The sequence below is a fragment of the Notechis scutatus genome, chromosome 3 (assembly GCF_049901735.1).
Source record: "Notechis scutatus isolate UNSWTSFEM ecotype Mainland chromosome 3, rNotScu1.2, whole genome shotgun sequence".
Taxonomy (NCBI): domain Eukaryota; kingdom Metazoa; phylum Chordata; class Lepidosauria; order Squamata; family Elapidae; genus Notechis; species Notechis scutatus.
Window position 1 is genome coordinate 173,788,169 of NC_142011.1, and position 17,726 is coordinate 173,805,894.

Sequence of the window (17,726 nt, forward strand, 5' to 3'; positions counted from 1 at the left end):
ACCCACACCTTTTATCTCTTAGCCAAGATAGTTTTGAACATTCGAGCACAGAAGTGCATTGGATCCATGCTTAGAAATAGCCTTAGAAGGTCAAGATACAAACAAGTGTTTGCACCAAGAAGGGATAAAGCAGTAAGTTTCCTGATTCTCCCTCTGCCTCTCCCTTGTCCCACGTTCCACCTCTGTTAATCAGGGTATTTTTTAAATAATGGTTTTAGTTGTATTTTAGAAGAACACTAGTCGCTGATCAAATATAGCCAAGTTAGCCAACTGGTACATGGGCTTCAAGAAGCATCAGGACAACTCCCTCTTGCTTCATGTGTACCCCCACTTAGCCACCTGTTAGTTAAACAATTTAACAGGAGGCTAAATCCACTATTTGAAGCATAAGTCTCATTTCAGCCCATCTTGCTCCATCTCACATTAGGAAGACAGTAAGTGGTTGATCTTTCTGCTGATAGATAATATGTGGTGAGGCGGGAAACCAAGCTTTAAAAAGCACCATTCTGTTCCCTTAACTTCCAAACATATACTATAGTTCAGCACAGTTTATTAATCTAATGTGATTGTTCTAAGATTCAATGGTGATTCTTAAGTAGTATTCTGTTTCAAGCACTTGGACCAGAATGAATGGATCAGGATATCTCATACTTCTAAAGACTCCTGCAATTGTTCTGATAATATGTAACAGAAGCTTAATAACAATTACCAGTTAAGAATTGTTACCCTACCTTTGGATGTAGAAACATCTTACTCATAGTACTGAAAGTAAAAAATATATATCTTTAGATGCATCACTTAAAAGATCTGAACACTACTCAGAAACTGTGGTTGTTAAGCAGTCTGGAAATGAAATAAATAAATATTACAGAGATTTGGAGTTCTACAGCTAACCTTATTTGAGCATCCTTACTGAAATTAAAGTCCAATTAGAGATCATATCCCATTCATGAGATGTGAAAACATGTCAACAGGATTCTGTTATCTCCTAAATGTTCTGGGCAGAAAGATCTTCTTCCCTATTGTTTGTTTGTTTTAAATTTTTAATTCTTTAAGAAAACTTCATTGCTTATAGATATTACAAAGAAACATTGATTAATTCTCAAATAAGCTCAACAATACTGATGGAGGCAAAGCAAAGCAGAGCTGAGAATGAAGCATAAGACTGGGATGCCATGATCTCTCTGGTATCACTGACTATTGTGCTATAGCAACCTGTGCACTCATTAATCTTTAATTCACCTTTTCACTAGCCTACAGAAGGGACAACCAATGGAATATTGGAGCAACAAAAAGTAACCAGATGCCACTAACCTCCATTGGTGAAGGAAGAAAAACAGCTTCTTTCTGTAGAAGCTTTTCAAATACAGAGGTGTTTAGCTTTCCATTGCATTTTGCATTTCATTTTTGTCTAATTATTGTTTAAAACTGATTCTTTTATATTTTAAAAATGACCACTATAGTAACTTGCTAATTCAGGGCATTAATATATATATTGTACATATACAAGACTTCTGTTTCAGAAGCAGGTATGTTTTCTCCCTTTTTCTAGAACTTACCTCTTTTGTATTTAGTAGAAACAAATAGTAATATGCTTATAAAATGTAGTAAGTTTGGAATTTTGGAAATATTTTAACTGTGCCTATGAATGTTTGCATTTGTTTTAGAACTATACGCACAAATCAAGGTACGTTCTACGCAGATATACAAATAAGATGCTATTTATTCCAGTTTTAGTAATAAGGCTTAATATTTTGTACATGAGATTATTTTATTTATTTCCCATTTATTTTGATGTGATGTAGAATAGTAAATGTAGAATTCTTATTACAGTTGATATTGCATGTAAGATTAGGAATCCTTGTATGTAGTCTTGGGAGTAATGACAATGGACTCTGATTCTCTTCAGCATAAACTTAAAAATGGATTAGGATATGTGTATAAATACAGTACCACTGAATTTATCATCAAAATAATTTAAACATAGTTATCTCTTCCCCAAATTAAATGATATATATATAGCTTTACTGCATTATTGCCCATAATTAACAATCTGTGTTTTAATAGATGGATGGATTCTAACTAGACAAATAACTGCAGGCTGCTTGAAACTAATAAAACCAGTGTGAGATTGAAGCTGTGATATTCAGTGCCATGCAAGTTTAACTGGAGAGAAGTTCCACAGAGGTTTAGTAGACCTATCTTCCGTGATTGTTGTCTTTCCATGTAATTCTATGCATTCTTAGCCAGAAGAAACTATCAAATTCACTATGACTTATTTTTGTGTAGATGTACACAATGTTGCAATTGTGCATAAAATAACCTATGCATCTTTTTGTTATTGTTATACCAACTTGATTCAACCATAAAATTAATTTCTGACTGCATTCTTAATTTTCTATCATTTTTGTGTTTGGAATAAAATCTATTGGTTTCAGAAACTCAGATTATGTCAAAAAAAATAGGGAAACACTATGTTAAATAAAGCAGTAATTATACAACTGTCATAGGCAGTTTTATATAAAGTACAATGAATAATACTGTCTTTAAAAGTATCTATCTGATTTTTACTGTTGTGTGTTGCAGAACCTGTTTTCTCTAATTTCATTGATAGCAACTCTAGCCCCCATGTTACTCAATTAGCATATTGCAGATACATTATTCTTAATTAACAGCACGCAGTGAAGCCAGAAACTTAATAATTAAGAGACCTGAAATGACCATTCGTCTTTATGATAGGAAAAAAACTGATACTCATTTCTCTTAATGATGTCTTTCAATGTTATTTCTCTTGAGACATTAACTTCCTCTGGATAAAATCAGTATCAATAAAGCATGTGCAATTTTATGTTTGTATATTTGTTTCAAAAATGCTGTTGGGAAAAGAAATGTTAAATGTAAAACAATATATTTACCACTAAAATGGAGAGACTTTTCTCAAGTTATTATGAATATAAGTTGTAATATTTATTGATTTCAAAAGACAGTAGTAGATAGCATGACATGAGGCTTTACTGTTTGAATATCACAACAAAAATTGATTTATTACAATCTGAATATCTAATGTAACATAACCCATTAAAAATTTATAAACTGAAACATGATTCTGCTTTTCGCTGACTAATAAAAGAAAGAAAAGGCAAGGCATTGAATGTATGTGTAATGGAGATATTTCCAGTGCCCAACTTTTATCTTTAAAATCAATTAATGGGGCAATTCCCTAAAGTGAAACACAAGCACAACTTTGCAAAGGACTGGTTGTAAACCTGTGAGATCACATTGTTATCAGCTGCTTCTGGCATCCAGTGCTAATATCCTAAGAATATATGGCTTGAGTTTTAAGCATAAAATCATAGGCTACATGCCTGTCCTGACTGCAGGGATAAATAAGTAAATTAGCAAGCACGCAAGCAGCCATATCTCAGATTATTGCTCAGGTTATACTTCTAAATCAGTAACTTTCCAATCTTAAAATCAAGACAATCATACTTCTTTGGTACCACTAATGGGATTCAGCAATTAATTCCTTAAATGTCAAAAATAAATGAGATGAAAGATAAAATTAGGAAATATCTTTCAAACTTCGCAGCAACGCATGGATGGAAAGGAAGAGCTAACCTGTTCATGCCATAGCAACGGAATGAGTCAGAAACTGGGCGGAGCTACTGTGTTTATGGAATGGTTCAAAACCAAACCGTTGCCTATATTGCTGCACACACTTAAGAGCCAGGTGGCTTGCCACATTGTACACTGATCATCTATGTTCCACCAGTCGAGGCATAAGAAATAGAATATGAGATATGGAGCCCTTTCAGAGTTTCCTTAACCAATAATAAACATTTCTTCTTGGATATCCTTTTTTCACATTAGAGTTCTTGAAAATGCATTGATAAGATGGCTGAGCAAAGACAGAGAAATTTATCTACATCAGGAGAAGCACTCTATGAACTCCTGGGTCTTGAAAAAGGGGCATCTCATGACGAAATCAAGAAAAGTTACAGGTATTTATGAAAATCTAACATACTTGATAAGTACCCACAAGTTTACCTACCCATTCACATTTGTTTATATCTATTCTAAAACATATCAATACCTTCTTTTACCTCAACCATTTCCAGAGGTACTCAGATTATTTTGTCTAGTGTTTGAGGGTTGAAGCTCAAGGGCTGAATGTGAATTGACTGCTTTAAGGGCTGGACATGCTTAAATATTTCATTTTAGGACAATGGATTATAATAGTATCAGTTATGTTTCAAATGAAAACAAAAACAAAATGGCTATTGATGCTATGATAACTCGCCTTTGTTATGAAAACAGTGTTGCAAATGAAAAATCTTAATGTAAACACTGAATTTGCCACTTTTATAAGACCGAAGATTAAAGTTGTGCAAATTTAATTCAAATAATGCATCAACTAATATTTGCATTATATAAATATATATCTAAGAATGAATTTTTAACAATTCCTAATTAAGAAATATTGAAGAGTTAACATGAAATTGTATTCATAATATAAACGCATCATTATGTGAAGCTTACATTAATTCTACAAATGATTAAAATATATTTTCACCTTAAACATTTCTTAAATTATTTATATTTACCTCAATAAATACATCAGTCTTCTTACAATTTGAATGTTATAATGTGTAGGAGATAAATTAATGATAACAATATTTTGTTTATTAAGTAATAATCCAAGAATATGGGATTCAAATCATTTAGAAATTTAAACTTTTAAATGGTTTGAACCTAAAACTATTTTGCACCAAAAATTAATAGATAGCACTGGGAAGGATTTAAAAAACCCAAGAATTCTTGAGTACCAGTTCTTCACCTTCAGAATGACTAGATGTAATGTACATATAAGATAAAATCACAGGACACCAGCCAAAAGCAAGGTCCACTGTTAAAAGCATGGTACCAAAATATTTTCTTTTCACAGCTCTCAATGGACTGAAGTGGGATATTGGGTAGTTTACAGTGCAACACAATGTGGCAACCAGACTATTGGCTTAGTCTGATTCATCAAATATATCACCACATTAAGGCTAAATGTTTTGGTTTTTTTTTAAACTGGATGCAGGTACTGCATTTTAGGAAGGGCGTTGATAAAATGCAAAATGTCCTGAGGAAAACAAGCTAGACGATAAGGATCAGGAAGGGGGGTGGGAAATGTGGAATGCATAGGGCTGCTCCAGGATGCAGATGTTTAAATAGAGACAGAATAAATTATGTTATGAATACTGTAGCAATGGGTTCCTCCACCAAATGAAATTATCTCCAGGTTGCTTCTAACCCTTACTTTCCATGATTCTGTGTGCAAGTAATCCATTCCCTCAAGTCACTACACAGGCTTGGCATAAAACACAAGCTGGTGCCATTTCTTAATAATACAACCTCTATAACCCTCTGCTGCATTAAAACAACATATACTTTACCTGTTCAAAATTGAAATCTTATGGCACCTTCAGGGTTTTTTGTTGCTTTGGCTGGGAATTAACAGAGTTCTCTTGCTTCTGGAACAGTTTCTGAAAATTTAGGACTCCAATAATGGCTACTGGTTTTCCTTGTTGGCTACCAATCAGATGTATCCTTGAAACTGGTAACCATATCTGAATGCTCAATGTTGTTTTTCCATGTGGAAGAGAAGAAAAAGTTTCTCTAATCCCGTAAGGGGAGAGTTGTCATGGAAGAATGCAAAGTGAACTGAATTTCATTTTGCCCTGTACATGAATAGTGATAATTTACATAACAATCTATGGCAAAACTGACAGTGGTGTTTTATCCATCTTTATTAGCAATTATGGTAAAAACAAAGGCTGCTTCTGAATAAAGTGGAAATATCAAAGGGATTCACACTTAATGGAATTGCTGTAAATACTTGCAAGACAAAATGATGAGTCAGACTCTTGGATTTCATTTAATTGATCCTTTAACTTATGTTAATTTGCTTCATGAATCTAAAAACCTGCTGCTGAAGTAAGCACTTGACAATGCAGTATAATAATCATAGAATACCTGACTTCAAATTTCCTATTGTTATTAGTTAGCTTGGTGCTTGCCAGAACATAACCATCTATGTTTTAAATGTCATAAACATGGTGCCACTACATGCTTCTTTTTCATTTTGTTATCATTTTATCTGCAAAACAGTTAACATGTTTTCCCATTAAGACTTGACCTGCTTTGAGTTAGAGAACACTGCTAAGGCACATTGACCCACAGAGGATGCAAAAAGGAAACAACTAATTTGTATAAATGTCCTGTACCCCACAAACGACTTTTCCATTCCCTACTTCCCCTCAGTAGCACAAGTAACTTGGCTAAACTTCCAATCCTAGTGCTGCATGCCAACCCTGATACTCTTTTTCATGAGCCCTGGAGCCCATCTATCTCTCTTACAGAATGTAGTTTCCTTTTATTTTGAGATGGGGACATGAACAATCTGAAGTGTAGATCTAAAATATGAACTTTAAAAATAATCCAATCCTCCCATTTCTACCTACACTGCTCCAGTGGAATATCCTGGTCCTTTTGAATACAAGATACAATTCCATACACTTTGATTTATTGCTTTACCTTCATTGTTCATGAAACCATGAAACACTATCCCCACCCCACCCCTGGATTATCTAATGGTTGCCCAGCACTATATGAAACTAATCAAGAAGTGATCCAGGAAACCTATAGATTCATAAACTAATGACAAATTAGACAAATTCCTTGTGTCTAATCCTCCTCCTCCTCCTCTCCTCTCCTCCTCCTCCTCCTCCTCCTCCTCCTCCTCCTCTTCTTCTTCTTCTTCTTCTTCTTCTTCTTCTTCTTCTTCTTCTTCTTCTTCTTTTCTTTTCTTCTTCTTTTCCTCCTCCTCCTCCTCCTCCTCCTCCTCCTCCTCCTCCTCCTCCTCTTCTTCCTCCTCCTTCCATCTTCTTTCTTCTAATCCTGGATTTTGACACTCTAGGGCAGGGCTGTCAAACTCATGGCCCAAGGGCTGGACATGTCACACTGCCATGCCCACATCCAGTTTAGCAAAGGGAGAAAAAGTTGTGATACATCATGATTGACACCCCTGCTGTAGGGCTTTCCATTCCTGATCTATTTAACAATTTGGAAGGAGCCCAATAAGAACAATTATATCCATTCAGAAATGGACTAGTGAAGTAGTGTTGTCACTGATTTCAAAAACTTCCCAGACTGATTTTTCTAGATAACTAATACCTACTGCAGTTACTGAGTGCTTTTTTCATCCCTCCTCCCCCTCAAATCAAACTCTTCTATAGCCTTTGTTTCATCCCTTAACTTTTCTGCTGCCTCCTATGAGTTCCAGGTTCTGTTAAGCACTCTATCAAGATCAGTGCTGTGTGATTTTTTTTAAAAAAGTAACGAAGTAATATCTAGTTTACAAGTGAACACGCAAGCATAGTTAAGTCTTCTGAGCAACAATGTCAATAATTAAACTGCCTATCTTGGTCGCCTTTGTTAACTGTGGGTATATTGATCATGATCATCATCACCATCATCGTTTTAGCCATTATCTATCCACTGCAGGATGAAGGCCTCTTCTGCATGTTTCCAACCAATATGGTCCTGAGCTTTCTTTTGCCAATTGGGCCCACAATACTTGCTGATGTTATCAATCTTGTTTTAGGTCTCTTTTGTGGACACTTTTTATCAAGTAGGATCCATTCTATGACTGCCTTAGTCCACCTGCCATCAGTACTTCTTGCTATGTGACCAGCCCATTTCCATTTCCATTCTTTTATTTGATAATATCGTATTCAAAATATTTGTAATGTCGTTCATATAAAAATTAAAACTCACAAAAATAACACAATTAGATTCATTTAACATGTTAACATTTCCCTACTCAAGTTTTGAATACACAGATAGTCAGAAGTATTTGAAATAGCATTCCTTCAGAACAATTAGCCACATTCAGTTATAACATTAAAAATGCAAGCATTATTACAATACATTTTAAAACTGCAAGATCCAATCTGGATCTTAAAATACATTTTAAAACTATTTGTATGTGAAGAATTCTTTCAATTCCTGCTGATTTTCCAAGAATGCTTTATTTTTTACACGTGTCCATATTTTGATAATATACAGATACAACAAATCTGATGCTTTTCCAAATGTATCTGATTTAATACATTAACTTTATTTCCAAACTTCTGGATATCTAATTTCTATTTAACATAATATGAAACTCTGAACATGGTTTTTATGGATTTTAAGCACAGTTTTTATGGATTTATTTATACAATGCTATCATGTAATAGTAGTTAATTATGGTGCCCCCACTATAGCTGGCCTCACATGTGATGCTAGGATATAATGCCATTTGTTTGACTTTGTACATTATGTGATTCCCCCCCTCCGCCACAAAAAAAACAACCCTTCATAATTTGAAATATAATTCATTCAAATAAATCCAGTCAGGGAACTGAGACTAGATGTTTTTGTATGTGTGTTTGTGTATGTGTATTTCTCTACTGTGTTGGTCTGAAATTTGTTATTTAACAATTTTTTTTAACAAGATAAAACTTACTATTCTTTTTTTTTACCATGTTAGTATCTCTCTTGCTTTTTTTGTATAGGCAGTTTCTCCAAGTTTGTTATTAAGGCAAAAACTCTGGATAAAATCTATGGCCTCATTCCGAAACGAACTAGAGAGCTAGTGGAGTAGCAGTGTAAATGCCATATTTTTATAAGAGGGAGACTTGTACGAATTTTAACATCAAACTTTATTTGCATAACTAATTTTCGGTGCCATTGAAAGTTCTGAAAGGCTGTGGGAACAAGTTGTTACACCCATGCTTTCAATTTGTTTTGGTCTGCAACAGAATCTTCAAAATATCTGTTATAATGATTGAAAAATGCATTGTTAGATTCAGACAAAATAAAAAAGCAAAATTATTATGTTTAGAGATGAACTATATCAATGCTGTTTTCCATAAGAAATAAAATTTCAGAACAGAATTTTGGTTTTATAAACATATTTTTAAAATTGTAAACATTTCCTTCTCCAACCTTGGGATATCTTTACAATGCCAAATGGAATTTTGGAATAAAAGAAAGGGATGGGCTTGTGATTTTATCAAGACCAACTAAAAATAAAATGACAGTTTGGACAAGTACATTAGAAATAAAATAAAACATAAAAATGAGAAAAAAATGTCAGCTAGAATATTGAACAATTATTTCATGTATAAAGTAACACCATGAAGCTATTATTTCCCCCCTCTATTTACAAGGGATCTAAATCTAACATTAGGAGGATTATACATTCTTCTCAAGAAAGACATTGTCTTGTTTCTAATGTTATCTTCATCTCTTTTTTTGCCCTTCACCCTTTTCTTTTCTATCAAAGGAAACTGGCCCTGAAATATCATCCTGATAAGAACCCGGATAACCCAGAGACTGCAGAAAAATTTAAAGAAATTAACAACGCTCATGCAATATTAACAGATGCGTCCAAAAGAAATATATACGACCAATATGGATCATTAGGGCTGTACATTGCTGAACAGTTTGGTGAAGAAAATGTCAATACATATTTCATGCTTTCTAGTTGGTGGGCAAAAGTAAGTATTTAACTGCAAACCCTGGTAGACCAGAGACTGAAACACCCAGTCATTGGTTTATCATCATCTATTTTGGCCTTTTTATTACAGTTTTCACAGAATTTTCACTTAAGCTTTGCAGAGTTTTAGATCAGTTAATCTAGGAAAGGTTTTAGTCTCAGGAACTTTGATGTCATGGCAGCTTATTAAATGATATATCCGTCTCTTTTATTTGCTAATTAATTATGCTGCGTACACATTTAATTGCCTGAAGACATTAATTATATCTGAAGCTAAAGCTCCAGGTTAATTTTGACTTTTTTCTCAGAAATGACTAAACGAAAATGACTCATTTTTCAAAGAGAAAAGTCTTCTTGGTGTGACAACCAGATAATCAGTTATTAAAGTACAAACCTATCCCTATTTTGGGATATATATGGCGTAGTGTATGCGTAAGTAATAATACGTAACACTATTTATCATTATGGCATACCTTAAGTATCTTGTAAAAGGGCTGGAAAAAGGAAGTAGAAGATTTGAGGAGGACTTTCTGGAACAAAACATAATGGATTGACCCAGGAAAAATTGATCTTGCAATCTGGATGACACTGAAAATCTTACTCATCTTGTTTGTTATGTAATTGTAAAGATTTGGCATTTATACCTATCACATACTTTAGCATTTCCATCACAGTATGACCAAACAAATTAGGCCTCAGGCATCCCAAAAGTGCCAGATTTCACACCTTATGTGTTATTCTCACTGCTATTTCTAGTTATAAGAGCCTTTGGATAAGACAATATTATTAATTTAGCTAGAACATAGACACTCAAGGCTTGCCATTTTGAATAGAGGTGAGTTTATAAAAATATATTTTTATATTTCATTCCTATGATCTAATTTTATAGTATGGCTCTCCTAAGTGTAACTGGCAGCACTTTCACAAAGCATTGTTTTCATTTCTGAGCCCTACCAAAAAAAAAAAAAATTACTCAACTGTCTTAGCTTCTGCAGGTGTTGAGATGCTAAGAACAGGCAGAAAATACATGAATAATCATCACTCCCTGCAGGAGAGTGCAGAAAAGGCAGTTCAACTAATCCTTGCCACCCTAAGCATCACAACACCTGAAATAACAAACTCCCACTCCACACATAAAGGAAGGTTGGAGTTTTTAGTTCTCTCCATCCAGGTTTCTGGTATGTTTTGTGTGTATCTGAAATCTGTAAAAACAAAAGCAGTGATTAATACAGTAATTGCTATGGGGGAATTAAAATTAAAGTTCCTCGTTCATAATTTGAACATGAAGTTCTAAGGAGAGAGAATACCGATTGTGGCCTGAGCTGCTTATTTCTGCAGCTGGGTGAAGGGGAATTCATCACTTGATCCTGAGTTAGAAATGGCTTGAGAATTCATGGCCAGTACTGGACAATTTCTGTTCAATCTCCAGTCTTCCCTTTTGGGAGAAGGTTCTTGAGAAGGTGGCAGGCTTACAACTCCAAAGAAGCTGGGAGCAGCTGATTATTTGGCCCCACTGCAGTTAAACTTCAGGGCAAAATATATACTGATACTGATTGTGTTTGTGCTTATGGGTGACCTCTGGCAGTCTCAGAATAGGGATGGTATATCCACCCTGTTTCTTCTGGATCTTTCAATTTTAGTATAACTGATCATTATATTCTTTTGGACCAGCTGAGACAATAGGGAGAACGGTGCACATTTGTTGGTGGTTCTTCTTTGTACAATGCTGGTTCCAATCAAAATTGGGGGGGGGGGGGGAATCAAGCCAATGGCCACTGATTTATTCCTGTTTAATATTTACATGAAACCATTGGCCAAGGTCGTTCATTAGCAAAGGGTTAAGTACATCAGTACTCAGCATACATCTCTGTCCTTGGCTGCCCAAGTGATATCATTGAGGTACTTTCCCAATGCCTCTAGGCCATGCAGGTATTGATAGAGAAGAGCCAGCTCGAACTCAATGCTGACAAAACCTTAAGTAACTGTAAGTCCCCCATATCTAGTGAGTCTCCATCATTAGTGGTAGGTGGGATTACATTCCTCACACAATCTGTGCACAGGTCCTCCTGGATGTGTGGCTCCTGCTTCAACAGGGAAGACCTTTGCACAATTACATCTTGTGCACCAGTTGCAGCCATTTGTAGATTGAGAGGGACTATTCACAGTGTCTCGTGCCATAGTCACTCCCAATTAAAGAGTTTGTAAGTGCATTTGGAAGTTTCAGTTATTCTGGAATTCAGTGACACATACGGTATTGGGTCTTGAATGGAACATCACATAATGTTACTGCTATATGAGCTGCATTGGCTCCCAATAAGCTTCCAAGGGCAATTCAAAGTGCTAATAGTCATCTTTAACACCCCACATGGCATGGAGTGAAATTATTTGTTGCTTCTTTCCAATAGTTTTTGTCTGCTCACCAAATCAAGCAGACTGAGAATGCTCTGGTTCCTATCTGTAAAGCAGTGTCTTGTGGTGGACTGTAAGAAGCTACTCCCTTATGGAACAGCACGTCTCTGAGATTCGGATGGCCTCTACCGTATTGGCAATAGAATTACTGTATCTCACCTTGTCTTTACAGCAACTAACACGCAGAAGTCAATTTCCTCTGAACCTGCAAGTTCCACTTAGTTTTAAAAAGTGTTAGGGTGACCCTTTAATCAAGCACTCCCACCCTCTTACACACACACACACACACACACCAGAAGCAAGGACAAGCAAGTCACTGATGTCAAAGCCATTGACTTTCTTTCAGCAACAGGGCACATTAGTGCCCATACGGTTTCTTGGGTATCAACACTTCTTTGGTCAACCCTGGAAGACTCCTTTAAAACCATTGTGGTCAACTCATATTTTTTTCCTAAATCAAGCCAGAAAGGTATTTATTTCTCTATTCTGATCTCTCTCTCAATACCTTTCTTTTTCTTTTCTGCTTCTCTAAGGGCCTGTTCACCCTTTGTGGTCTTTTGACTGGGTGCTACTGTTGTTGCTGCCTGTGCTGCTGTTTCAATTGCTGTTGTGGAAAATGCAAGCCCAAGCCCACGGCAGAAGAGCAAGAGTTCTGCATGTCTCCTGAAGATCTGGAAGAGCAAATCAAGACAGACATGGAAAAGGGTACCTGCTATTGTAGACTCATAGATACTGTTTAACCAAAGAAAAAAGAGGGGGAAAAACCCCTTCTTACTTTCTCAAAATAATACCCAAGGGCTTTATTCCAACTGATCAGGTTTGGGTATCTTAATTTGAGAAAGGACATCCTATACAAAGAAGTGTTAATTGAATTCTTCTCAAACTACAGTGCAGGTCACTTTAAAAGCTCAGCAGGTGGTAATTGATTAATATCATGATTTCTTTCTATGTGATTAGTTAATTTCTAGGGTAGAAGTTATAACTACTGTATTATAGAGCACCAAAAGGAGAAGAATATTATTATTTTCAGTGTAAAATGAAGTAGAGTGAAGAAGTATAGCAATGGAAAGGAAGAGTCTGATTTACACAAGAACTTTAGCCATATGCCACCCAGAATTATATGATAGCAAGATGGGTGATAAATGCATTTTATAAATAAAGAAGGGTTATAAATGTATACGGTATATGTTTGAATGTGTGTCTATTAGGTGTGTGTCCGTTTAAAAGATTTATAGACCACTCAAGTCTGCTACAACTCTGCAGGTCACAAATGCAATAATTAAAAAAACAGTAAAAACAAAGAATTATGTCATCAAGAGAAAGTATGGGGGAAAAAAATCAACATTCATTTAATATCACACAGCCATCTATCTACCCACTTCTCTGATTCAGAGCCAGGTGTTAAATGTTCATTTAAATAAGACTAAGTTGGACACAAATTTATTGGGGGGGGGGGGGCAGGCACCATGACCTGTATGAGTGTGTGGGTATAATATATGCAAAGCCTCTGCCCAACTTTTAGCAGTAATAAATATATGAAATAATTAAATAATAATAATCTGACCAGCTTCTCACGCAGAGAAATCAGCCATTAAATGATAGAAATTGAATGCTTGATTTCCTTCTGCTATGAAAGTAAGAATAGAAAGCCACTAGCGATAGACTCAGGGAGAGGACTTGACCACTACAAAGGCACACTAAAAGTTTTCTTCCTCTGTCAAATTTTCCTTCTCTGACTAACTGAGCATAAACAGGACAATGAGCCATTACAGCAATGAGTGGGAGGTTTTAACTAGGCAACAATTCTCAGACTTGTGTTGGTTTAGGTATTATGTTGTTTGAGACTGTTTGTCATACAGGTAGCCCTTGTTTAGTGACCAAATTAGGATCAGCAACTTAGTGTTAAGTGAAGCAGTGCCAACTGGAATTGCATTGGGATCTTATTTCAGTTTTACTTTGGGATGCTGTCTCCCCAGTTCCTATTCTTGTGCCATACATTATTTTCCCAGCTATTTAATAATTGGGTCCCATTTTACTGCCTTCTTACTTATAAAGTTAAAAGTATAGTAACTATCAGTTTTTAAATGTGCAGAATAATTGTTATAATACTAATTTTACTAGCTGCACTGCAAAGGAAACAGGAGATTCAGGATTATTTCAAAAGATAAAGCAGAGTAGAAAATTGATAAATTAATAATGTTTCCTTTATAATGCTAATGTGAGGTTTAGAAGGAAGCATTTAGATGAGAAACATGATAAATAGAATACTACATTTTAAAAAACCCTATTCATAAACAGATTCTGAAATCAGAAATGAATCTTTTTATTTATTTTTTTAAAAAAACTTTATTGATTATACAACTAAAATGTCAAACACTTTTACTCTTTTTAAAAAGAGTAAAATTTCAGGTGCCTGATCTCCTAACCCAACAAACATCAGCAAAACACAAAAAGCCCTTTAAAAGAAAAGTTCAGTCTCTTGTTAACGCTTCCATCAAGTGTGAACCTCAGGGTTTCTTGACTCACAACCACAATTGAGCCCAACATTTCTGTTGTTAAGCAAGACAGTTGTTAAGTGAGTTGCGGCCCATTTTATGATTACATGACCCTAGGACACTGCAACCGTCATAAATATGAAACAAATTTTTGATATGTGACCATGGGGATGCTACAACAGTCATACTTAACAAAATCGGTCATGAGTCACTTTTTTCAGTGCTGTTATAACTTAGAACAGCCATTAAATAATGATTGTAAGTCGAGGACTTCCTGAACGCTATCACATATTCTAATACACTTGGAACCCTGGAGGGAACACCTACAAGCAAATCTATTCAAATATCAAGCTATTTAGTTAGGCATGGTGAAAACGTTGGTGATTTTTATTCTGGAGAATCAGTTTTGTCAACCCTTGTGAATATATAATAGCCAATATGCTTTGAGGAGAGGTGTGTCATTTCAATTGAAAAAACAATGGAAAGAAAATGAATTTTATCCATTGCAAATGTATGGTAGTTGAAACAATATTCTTGATTGAAATATTGAACTCTTTGCAGGGCAGTTGGAAATCTGTTCTTTATCACAGGATTATTTCTTGAATGTGCAAACTGTCCACTGACAATATGCATCCATGTTTTATGCATATATACACTTCTAAAGAATTTTAAATGCCTCACATGGCATTTGAGTTAAAACAAATGAAGCCCAGATGGCAATTTTATTTTATTTCTAAAACTTCCTAGGCTAGAGCTGAGAAACATAGGATTTCAAGGAGACTGGCATAACATTTTGGGGATGATAAAGGCAACAGTTGGTAAGAAAATGAAGTAAAACGGAAACAGCCAGGATTTGGGAAAATGGCATGGGAATCAATCACTGTTTTTAAACTGTGTTAAGCATATTTTGTGAGTCAAACTACAATTTTCCAGTTTCTCACACAAAACTGGGAATCTGTGCCATTATTGTTTGGCAAAGGAATTCAATAGTTCTAGTTAGACTGGAGCACATCATAAATGCCTATTCCACTACTAAATGTCCAAGTTCAAATCCTTCTGAATTCCCAGGAATAGCTTTCTTTTAGATAGGTATATTTTTTAACAGGTGATTCAAACCATAATTGTGAAATCCCTTGTATTTAGTGCTCTCAAACCTTGCCTATTCTGCCTAGTTCTATATTGTTATTTTAAATAACAGTACTTCATCTTCTGTCTAAATAAGCATATAGACAATTTGGAGATAATGCAATTATGTAATGATATTTAGTAGGCTGAAGGATTTTCCTGTACTGTAGAGCATTGGATTTTGAAAGAGGATCGGAATGTGCTAATTGAGTTGGGTAGGAACAAAGAAAGTGGAAGGAATTAAAGAGAAGTCTATCTTGGAAATGGACAAGAAATAAGAAAATAAAAATAAGAATTCTAGCTCTGAAGCTTTTCATTTCTTAAAACTAGATACATTTTCACAATAATATGTAGTTAAAGCACTTGTCAACTGAACAGAGAATGTAAGCATCTGCTTGGATCTTTTTAGTAAGAATTAAACATAGCTGATTTAAGGGGAAACTGGATAAAGAGTGATCTTCTCCAACTTGGTACCCTCCCCAAATGTGTTAAAAAAACACATGGATAAATATGGTAGCTGAAGATAAAGGGGGGTATAGTCCAATATATTTGGAACAGAGGTGGTATTCAGCAGGTTCTGACCAGTTCTGGAGAACCGGTAGCGGAAATTTTGCGTAGTTCGGAGAACCAGCAAATACCACCTCTGACTGGCCCCATCTATTCTCTGCCTCCTGAGTCCCATCTGATTGGCTGGGTCTTCTTTTGTTGCTCTGCACAGGAGAACGGAGCTGGAAACCAGGTTAGTGGGGTGGAGAGGGAATGGGATTTTGCAGTAATCTTCCCCTGCCGTGCCCACCAAGCTATGCCGTGCCCACCAAGCCACACCCACAGAACCAGTAGTAAAAAAAAATTCATTTCATCACTGATATGGAAGGCAGTAGTTGCATCTTATGTAGGAATAATTGTGTATTGCCAAATATGAAGTAATTTCTTACTACCTATAATTGTTAAAAGAATGGAAGACTCTCAAGTATTCAATTCCTGATTCTTGCTGTTTTAGATGGGGAAGCTCCAGTTCTGCTTCAGCCAACAAATGCAACTGAGAAAACCCAGCTTATTGGTGACAGTCATCGCAGCTATCGCACAGAATAATAAATCAGCAGCTCTTAGAATTTGAAGGAATATGAATGACAAGCTTTGGATTGTAAAGTATCATTAGAACATGAAAGACATTAGGACACTCTGCATGCCATGTACCATCAAATTGACTTGAGCCCTAATTCTGAGAAGATGCTCCACCATAATATTGTTTCCAAAACTGTGTTGTCACATGCATGAATGCTACAAGCATAGTAGGAACCAACTATTTTTAAAATACATGCACTTCCAATATTTCTAGAAACAGATGAGACACAACATGCTGTTCTCATAGTATATAAGAAAGTCCCTAATATTCTGGATACTTGCATGCGGTCTCTAGTGAATTTAAAACCATTAAAGTTGTTATAGTAGTGTTTCTTCGGAAGTCCTAGAAGTGTATAAAATGACTGACATCCTTACTTTTCTCTGCAGTGTTACAATTATTTTGATCTTAGTGTGCTTCTTCACCTATATAATTTTTCTTAAAAGCAATACTCCTTTTACTATTCCTTCAGTAGATTGTTTCCCCCAGAGAATACATGTATAAAACAACATATAATGTTAATAGGTTTGTTTTGTCCACGGAGAATTATTGCACAGTTCTGCTACTCTCAGGAATGCAGAAAACTCAGAGTTAGGGAATAAATCAATTTGCATTTGGATATGTTGTAGGTATAAATAATTGAAAAGTTACCGTACCCCTCTTCAGCAACTGAAAAGCCCATGACTTTATTTTTGTTCAATGAATATGTGATTCATTAATACATCAGATTTCGATTTGACATTTTCAAGTTTCCTTGCAAAATACACTACAACCAGAAATCTACACTGCAATAGTTTTTAACTTATTAACTTACCAGGTATAATAACCGAAAACCAATAGAACTGTACACCATATCTGTGTTTCTGATTCCAACTTGAAATCTAACTCTTAGAATTATATTTAAAGGTTAAATTATATATATTTTCAGATAAATGTAGGTAGATTTGAACTTTAAAACAATATTTTGTGCATGCATTTTGGA

General features: G+C 35.2%; 1 protein-coding gene across 1 annotated transcript; it reads left to right on the top strand.

Moving 5' to 3' along the window:
* The first annotated feature begins 3,871 nt into the window (after positions 1-3,871).
* Positions 3,872-16,713, top strand: DNAJC5B (DnaJ heat shock protein family (Hsp40) member C5 beta). Its single transcript, XM_026689323.2, has 4 exons — positions 3,872-4,001; positions 9,380-9,593; positions 12,535-12,706; positions 16,622-16,713. Exons 1-4 carry the CDS (start codon positions 3,895-3,897, stop codon positions 16,711-16,713), a joined length of 585 nt encoding a protein of 194 aa, XP_026545108.1. The 5' UTR covers positions 3,872-3,894.
* The last annotated feature ends 1,013 nt before the right edge of the window (positions 16,714-17,726 follow it).

Bases quoted from the DNA above. Each gene is read 5' to 3' on its own strand.
- DNAJC5B (XM_026689323.2), top strand. From the start codon at position 3,895: ATGGCTGAGCAAAGACAGAGAAATTTATCTACATCAGGAGAAGCACTC. The intron at 4,002-9,379 runs GTATTTATGAAA...TTTCTATCAAAG, and splicing joins GAAATCAAGAAAAGTTACAG to GAAACTGGCCCTGAAATATC. The intron at 9,594-12,534 runs GTAAGTATTTAA...TGCTTCTCTAAG, and splicing joins TTTCTAGTTGGTGGGCAAAA to GGCCTGTTCACCCTTTGTGG.